A 7484-nucleotide genomic window follows, 5' to 3' on the forward strand; every position below is an offset into this window, starting at 1 on the left:
TACGGATTGTGAAACTGAGGTCCAGGAACAGGGAAGGACTCAAGTCCTTCCACAGGTCCCAGGTCGAGTCCAACCCACACAAGCAGCGGGACAGCTCCTGCTGGGAGAACTCCGGGGAGGGGGCGCCCCTCCACGCTGGGACGGCTGAGCTCCCTCCCCTCTCTGGGCCTCCTCCTCTTCTGTCTAACCCGCAGAGGATGAAAAGGAGGCCCAGCTCCCCTCCAGGGCCACCGCTCCCGGCATGCCAGAGGAAATTGCGGTGCACGGTGGGACTTGTAGTCACACGCACACTCCCTGTCCTCCAGCCTCCGCTCCCGGCATGCCTCGTTGCCCCCGCCGCCCCCAGGGCCACAGCACCCGCCAAGCGCCCTTAGACCAGCGACCCGCAGCCAAAGGGAACTGCGGTGCACGCTGGGACTTGTAGTCACACCCCCCCCCATCCCCACCCCACTCTCGCCCGCATCCTACCCCGCGGCTGCGTACTCCAGAAGGGCCGAGCCCCCTCCTGGCCCTTTCTCCTCCCCGTCCCTCCTCTTGCCCTCACCTTTCTGGCTCCTCCGCCTAGAACCCGACTCTCTGCTGGTGGACTCCGGGGCCTCGACTTCGGCCTCCGTCTCCATCTTAAGTCTCCGACTCTGCGCCAGCGGCCATAACGCCTCAACAGCCCGGGGCGGGACCTCCGTTTCCGCGTGGAGCTGCCAGCAGCTCTGCCTGAGCGCCCGCCCCCCCCCTTCCTGACGTCCCGTGCTCCGATCAGTGCTGCAGGCGCACAGGTGGGCAAGCTGGGACCTCGAGGCCCCGCACCGGGCCTGGCGTGCGCTGGGAGTCCATTGGCTGCTGCGCCGAGACCCCGCCCCGAGCTCCCAGTCGGGCAGTGATTGGCCAGAGCTATCCGCCTACTCGAGGCTTTCCGCGGGAACGCGAGAGGTAACGGTAAAGGAAAGAGTTCCGGTGCCCACGTGCCCCAACTGGGTGCTCCTCCCCCCTCCCCCAAGCTAGATGAAGCCCACGCTGGGTTCCCCTATCAGTCCCCCCCCCAAGCGCAGGCTCCCCTCTTTTCCAGTGTCTCCCGAGGCTGGATTTCCGCCCCCAACCTCCCCGTAACAAGCTGGTGCTTCCCTCCCTCACTGTACGCACTGGCGCTCAGACCTTGGGCCTTTTGCGTCCCCAGGCTTGGGGACGGCACCATCACCCTCCCTCGTGCACAAAGGAGGAAGCCGAGCCGGACCCGGCCCTCGAGTCTCCCAAGTTTTCCCAGGGAGGGGTCCTGCGGCCCGCGTGGGTGCACGGGCTGGGGGAGCCCCGGGCAGGGGGCACGCCCCTTACCCACGTGCAGTCCCTGGATTGGGGAGGAGCTGCCCTGGTTTTTGTCCCCTGCTGAGTCTTGGCCGGTTCTTGCCCCTCCGTGTATGCTGAGGCTCTTCTATTCTGCTATCTCTCAGGTGAATTCGATCCAGCGGCTTCTAGGAGAGTCCTCCTGGGGAGTCAAAGGTACAAATGGTTTAGATTCTCCAAGGTGGAGATGACAGGGAAGGGTGCACCAGGCTGGTGGGAACAGCCTAGGCAAGGGTACAGAGGCTGGAGATAGCATGTCACTTCCAGGGTGCCTGCGTACTTGACTAGTAATTACTGGTGTTCTGGGGTACTTTCCAGTCTACAAAGCACTTGACATATATTAGCCCTGGGGGAGGGGGGAGGGCTACAAGTCTCATCTCCATTTTATGATGACGAATTGGAGAGATGGAAGGGTCTTCACTAAGGTCTGCAGCCCCTACCTTCAACTTTTCCTCCTCTTATACAATCCTAGAGCCAGGAGCCTGGGTCTGCAGTCTGGGGAGCTGAGCCCGAACCAGGCCATCCCAGTGGAGCTGGGGCAAGGGGTCAGTGTTGGCCAGGGCAGGGGCCACATTCTGCCTCTCCGGGACTCTTACAGCCACAGCTCTATTGTGCATCTCTGTCCACTGTCTGACTGCCCCCTTACCGGGCTGGGCGCAGAGCAGCTGCCTCTGACTAACCGGTAGCCCTGTGTTCCTCAGGCCCTAGCTCAGAGCTGTGTCCGCGTCTCCATCTAGGGAGGAAGAGTCAGAGCCTGAGGCAGGCCAGGTGTGGACAGCAGAGCAAGGCCCCTCCCAGAAGTCAGCTGGCCTGGGGAGTCCATAAAGAGCCAGTCCAGCCTCCTGGTGCTAAGCGGTAGGTCCCAAAGACCGACCTCAACATCCCCAGCTGGCCATGAGGAAGCCCCGGAAGGCAGGGGGAGGCAGCCCGAGGTGTGGGGAGCAGCCCAGCCCAGACACAGGTGAGGCACCACACCTGCTTCAGCTTGGGGGATGCAGCCCGGCATCCAAGGGACTCGAGAAGACTGCAGAACGTTGAGCCACAGTTTGTGACAAGATGTTCCTGGAAGCACTCTGGAGGGTAGCCCCCCTCCCCAAGGGGGGTCTTTTTTTTTTTTGCTTCTTGGATGGGGGAGGGTAGGCAATTGGAAGGTCACATGGCTAGTTTTTTGTGTTAAGTGTCTGAGGCCTGATTTGAACTCAGATCCTCCTGATTCCAGGGCCAGTGCTCTACTCACTGTGCCACCTAGCTGCCCCTAGGGGGGTCTTTTTACAGAAGAGGAGACCGAGGAGGAGGCGCCTCCCAGTTCACAGCTGAAGCCCTGAGGCATCTCCTCCCCATCCTCCCCAGGCCCAGAGACCCCCAGTCAGGCGTCCCCATACCATTTGTTTAGCAATGCCGATGAGGTCGCCAGGTTCCGGGCCAGCCTCCTAAGCTGGTATGATCAGGCCAAGCGGGACCTGCCCTGGAGGAGAAGGGTATGTGTGGGCAGGAGGGAGGAAATGGGGCCAGAGATTGGAGGTGGGTCAGCCTCCTGCTTGAGCTCCTGCTCCCCAATTGTCCATAGGCAGCAGGAGAGACAGACCCAGACAGGAGGGCATACTCTGGTAAGAACCTGGGCTGGGCCTGACTGGGCACAGGGGTGGGGGTGGTCACATTTCCTCTGCTCTAACTGCCCCCCTACCCCTGCCTGCAGTGTGGGTGTCTGAGATCATGCTCCAGCAGACCCAGGTCGCCACAGTTATTGGCTACTACACCAGATGGATGCAGGTGACGTCTGTGGACAGAGCAGTGCCCACTCCCCTTCCCCTCTGCCCCTCTTCCCCCCCATGAAGCCAAGACAGCCTGACCCTGAGTGTCTGCCCCAGCGTCCCCAGTAGATCCCAGACCCACATTACCCCAAGGTGGAGCCCTCCCTGTGCCTCAGTTTACTTCTCCATAGTGAGGGAGCAGGCTGGTGCTGCCTCCCTAAGTGACCTTTTTTGTCCCTCTCGGGGCCTATAGAAATGGCCAGCGCTGCAGGACTTGGCAGGGGCTTCACTAGAGGTAAGAACGGTGTGGGGGTGGGGCTGGCCTGGCCTGTGGGGGTCTTCTGGGTCCCTTGATGCGTGCATTTCTATTGTGTCTGGCAGGAGGTGAATCAGCTGTGGGCCGGCCTGGGCTACTATTCACGAGGCCGGCGACTGCAGGAAGGTGCTCGCAAGGTGAGGGGTGGGTCAGCAGGGCAGCTCCTGGGGGGCTGAGGGAGCAAGCTTGGGGCAGGGCCCTGGCCTGGCCAGACCTTAGAGCCCCCCCTATCCTGATGGCCTAGCACTGCCAAGGGGCCACAAGGTGGGTGGTGGATAGGGCACTGGGCCTGTGCTCAGGAGGACCTGAGTACAGGCGGTGTCTCAGGCATTCAGCTGACTGTGAGACCCTGGGCAAGTCCTCAGTCTCTGCTTCGGTTTCTTCCTCATCACGGCACCTGCCTTCCAAGGCTGTTGTGAGGATGCCTGAGGTAGCCCTTGTGAAGCACTTGGCGCGGTGCAGGGCACATATAGGTGCCAGATAAATGCCCATTTCCTCAAGCTTGTCCCCTTGGCAGCATTCCCTCCTTACCATCCAAGGGTGCGAAGCTGTGCAGGGTGTGAAGGATTCCTGTGGTAAGTCCATGCGTGTCGCTTCTCTCCCCCCAGGTGGTGGAGGAGCTGGGGGGCCACATGCCCCGAACAGCAGATATGCTGCAGAAGCTGCTGCCGGGGGTGGGGCGGTACACAGCCGGGGCCATCGCCTCCATCGCCTTCGGCCAGGTCAGGGAGCACGACGTCCCCTGAAGTCCTTTACTCCCTTCCTGGTGTCACAGAGGCTGGGGCTGGGGTACCTCTAAGGGCCTTGAGTACTGGGGCAAGGAGGGATGAGCCTATTGAGCTGCTCATTTCTGTGCCAGGTGACTGGTGTGGTGGATGGGAACGTGACTCGTGTCCTGTGCCGTGTACGAGCTATTGGGGCAGACCTGGGAAGCCCCCTCGTCACCCAGCACCTCTGGTAGGCTGAGCCAGCTTAGCCTGGGGCTGGGGGCTGATCCTGGGTAAACAGAAGGGGAGTCTGGCATTGCCCAGTCCATGGCAGCTGGAGGTTGGAGGCGGGAGGTGGCCCTTCTCTGGGGCAGTGTAGGCTCCAGGAGCTCTAACCCATGGAGCTGTCTGGCAGGAGGCTGGCCCAGCAGCTGGTGGACCCGGCCCGGCCAGGGGACTTCAACCAGGCAGCCATGGAGTTGGGTGCTACAGTCTGCACCCCCCGAGGTCCTCTGTGCCCTGAGTGCCCTGTGCGAGGCTTCTGTCAGGCCCAGAAGAGGGTGAGCACCTGGGGCAGGGAGGCCGGGCTGGGGGGCAGGGGGCCTGCAGAGCCCCAGCCAAGTGCCTCATCCTTGACGGCAGGTAACGAAGGAACAGGCGGTGACATCTCAGAGGCTGCTGGGCAGCCCAGAGCAGGAGACTCTGGATGTGGAAGAATGTGGTGAGAGCCCAGGCCTGGCCCAGCTTAAAGTAGCCTGGGTAGTTTCCAGGCACTCAAGGGGTCTCCCCTCATGTTTTAGCCAGCATCTGGATGTGGGACTGGCCTCAGGACGGAGGGAGGGAACCAGCCCTGGGCTGGGGAGCCATCCCTTATGCCCCCAAACCTCAGCCCCAGCCTGTCTCCATTTCCAGCCCCCCAGAGGGCCGGCTTGTGCCCACTGTGCCTGCCCCCTTCAGAACCTTGGCGTCAAGACCTTGGTGTGGCCAACTTTCCCCGCCAGCCAGCCCGGAAAGCCCCACGGGAGCAGCGGGCAGCTGTCTGTATCCTTCAGCAGCCGGGCTCTGAGACCAGCCGCTTCCTGCTGGTGCAGAGGCCCAGTTCAGGTATGGAAGCCAGGGACAGGCCAAGAATTAGCACACCAAGTGCTGCTCTGGACTCCTGAGGTCTGGGTTCAAATCCTCCTGTTACCAGCTTAGTGAGCTTGGGTGAGAGCTTGCCTCTTGGGCCTCAGCTTCCTCCTCTCTAGGGAATGGGTTAGATAACACTGAGATCACGTGCTCTTTCTGCATTGGAAGTAGAGGGGGTGGCCAGGAAGGATTGACGGCTTGCTCTCCTCACAGGCTTGTTGGCCGGCCTCTGGGAATTCCCCTCTGTGCCAGCAGAAGGCACCGAGTCCGTCCAGCGTCAGGCACTTGTGAAGGCACTTCGGTCCTGGGTGGTAGGCCCCCTCCCCCTGAAGAGTCTGCGGTGCCTTGGTGAGGTGAGCAAAGAGGAGGAGGGAGCCCTGTGTAGCTGGTCCTTAGCAACCTCTGCTAACCCCTGCTTTCTCCAGGTGGTCCACATCTTCTCCCACATCCGACAGACCTACGTGGTATACAGCTTGGCCCTGGAAGAGCCAACCCAGGGTCAGCCCCCATCAGGTGCCCGCTGGGTGAGCCGGGCAGAGTTCCAGGCAGCCGCTGTGCCGACAGCCATGAAGAAGGTACAGGCAGGGTGGTGGAGGATGGTCGGGGGAGAAGTGGGGCTGGGGGCCAGGGCTGCTCACCTACCTTCTACCTCTTGCCCCCACAGGTTCACCAGCTGTTTGAGGGCCAGCCCTCAGGGCGAAGGAAGGTGAGTTCCTGGGCCCAGTGAGCACAGCTGGGGAGTGTCCAAGTCTGGCCAAAGCCCAGCCCCACTTCCCTGCCCACTGAGCCAGTACCTCACCACAGACCTGGGAAGGAGCCTGGGTGGAATACTGGCCCCATTTGAGGAGGAAATTGAGGTTTGGGGAGATCAGAACCTTTGCCCAGAGACCCTTTGTAAGTGAGCGTCAGGACCTCAGTTTTCTGCCTCTAAACCCAGTCCTGTTTTTACATTATGCCAGCTACCCTGGCACATTAGGGAAGGCTTGGCATGAGGGTTCTATGCTCCTAGCCTCCTTTGACTGCCAGGGACCCCATCTTCCTGGCTTCCCCCACAGGCCTCCAAAAGTCCCCAAGATCCTGCCACTTCAGGCCCTGGACCTGGGCGCCAACACAGACAACTGACCCTCAGTGCCTTTTTCAAGTCAGCTGCTGCCCCCTGATTGGCCCCAGGGCCCTGAGGATGGAGCAGCTGCCCCTTCCCCTCCCTCCCCCTCAGCCTGGCTGCGGGTCAGCACTGAGATTCCTATGGTGGAAATAAAGGATTTTTTTAAAGACTCTCTCCAGTACCTTCTTGCCCTTCAAACTCTACTGCTCCCTCTTTCCAAGAGGGTGAAGAGAAGGTGCCCGGGGTATCTCTGAAGGAAGAGCCAGGCAGCTCAGAACTGGACCACAGGACAGAGGCCTGGCTACACAGCTCCAAAGCTCCTTGTAGGGGGCAGGGTGGGCCAGGGGGCTCGCCTCCTCCAGACACACTAGCCAGGCCCCTTTGCTAAGCCCCAGCAGGTGTCTGTGACTCAGCAACCTTGCTTGGGAATGAAGTAAAATCATCCATCCTGGGCACTGAGGTCCTTGCTTCCTGACTCCTGCCCTGGGCACCCTGCCATCTCTGTAGACATGCCTTTCTGTGGGAGCCAGTTAGCTGCCTTAGGAGGAGGTGATGAGCCCCCTGGCCTGGGAGGTCTGAGCAGAGGCTGGATGGTCCCTTGGGGAGGTAGCTGTAGAGGTGGTCTCTGTTGGGAGGGTAAGCTGGCACTTAGTGACTTTAGGCCTTTTCTGATGTTCCTTAGATGGTGGAATTATAGGGTGTGGTCACATAATGAACAAGGATGATGGCACATCTCTGCCCTCAGACTGACTCTGTGCTCACAGTGCCAGGAGTGAGGCAGGTCCCACAGGACCACCCTGGCCTCCAAAACAGCCCACTGTGCCCAGGATGCTACCCAGTGACATCCCTTTGGAGGGTGAAAGGCAAGAGTTAATGAAAGAATTATAATTGGGCCAGTTAGCTTGAGGGAAAGTCAGGAATCTAAGTAGAAAAGCCTCCAGGTTAATTTCAGGAATCTGCAGGCAATTCTGGCAGGAGGGGAATTGGCTCACTGGTTACTTCACCCAACAAGACCTTGTGGCCCAAGGGTCCCCCCAGATGGAGATCATATATGAAGAGGACAGCAGCTATTCCTAGGATTTGAGTCTGAAAAAGGCTCCTCCAGGGCCTTTAGAGGCAGAGACAGCTTTCCAGAGTTTCAT

At 60.5% G+C, this 7484-nt stretch overlaps 2 protein-coding genes across 23 annotated transcripts in view; one reads left to right on the plus strand and one right to left on the minus strand.

The window, feature by feature from the left end:
• The window catches only part of LOC138165032 (target of EGR1 protein 1-like), a 4697-nt gene extending 4012 nt beyond the window's left edge, over positions 1-685 (minus strand). Inside the window, exon 1 of one of the 3 annotated variants that reach the window (XM_069093105.1) lies at positions 545-685. Coding sequence is in view for 1 of the 3 variants with exons in the window: in XM_069093104.1 (XP_068949205.1) it covers positions 545-620 (76 nt within the window). In the remaining 2 variants the exon portion in view is untranslated. Of the gene's footprint in view, positions 1-78; positions 206-544 lie in introns of those variants that run through there. The other 2 variants (XM_069093104.1, XM_069093106.1) reach the window with 2 other exon arrangements.
• Positions 686-839: 154 nt separating this feature from the next.
• On the plus strand, positions 840-6512 carry LOC138165033 (adenine DNA glycosylase-like). Of its 20 annotated transcripts, none has more exons than XM_069093108.1 (18): positions 840-927; positions 1443-1491; positions 1808-1880; positions 2037-2296; positions 2686-2813; positions 2903-2942; positions 3032-3105; positions 3340-3381; positions 3468-3539; positions 4011-4124; positions 4262-4359; positions 4525-4669; positions 4752-4830; positions 5022-5213; positions 5451-5590; positions 5663-5812; positions 5902-5943; positions 6293-6512. In XM_069093108.1, exons 4-18 carry the CDS (start codon positions 2230-2232, stop codon positions 6395-6397), a joined length of 1488 nt encoding a protein of 495 aa, XP_068949209.1. In that variant the 5' UTR covers positions 840-927; positions 1443-1491; positions 1808-1880; positions 2037-2229; the 3' UTR covers positions 6398-6512. The 20 variants fall into 20 exon arrangements, with proteins under 20 accessions (XP_068949209.1, XP_068949227.1, XP_068949219.1 ...); XM_069093126.1 differs by having other exon boundaries at positions 2037-2190; XM_069093118.1 differs by having other exon boundaries at positions 2073-2296.
• The last annotated feature ends 972 nt before the right edge of the window (positions 6513-7484 follow it).

The sequence above is a fragment of the Petaurus breviceps genome, unplaced genomic scaffold (genome assembly GCF_028583685.1).
Source record: "Petaurus breviceps papuanus isolate PSGF00001 unplaced genomic scaffold, PetGlider_PUasm1.0 207, whole genome shotgun sequence".
NCBI lineage: Eukaryota > Metazoa > Chordata > Mammalia > Diprotodontia > Petauridae > Petaurus > Petaurus breviceps.

Bases quoted from the DNA above. Each gene is read 5' to 3' on its own strand.
- LOC138165033 (XM_069093107.1), top strand. From the start codon at position 1,410: ATGCTGAGGCTCTTCTATTCTGCTATCTCTCAGGTGAATTCGATCCAG. The intron at 2,943-3,031 runs GTAAGAACCTGG...CCCTGCCTGCAG, and splicing joins AGACAGGAGGGCATACTCTG to TGTGGGTGTCTGAGATCATG. The intron at 5,591-5,662 runs GTGAGCAAAGAG...TGCTTTCTCCAG, and splicing joins GTCTGCGGTGCCTTGGTGAG to GTGGTCCACATCTTCTCCCA.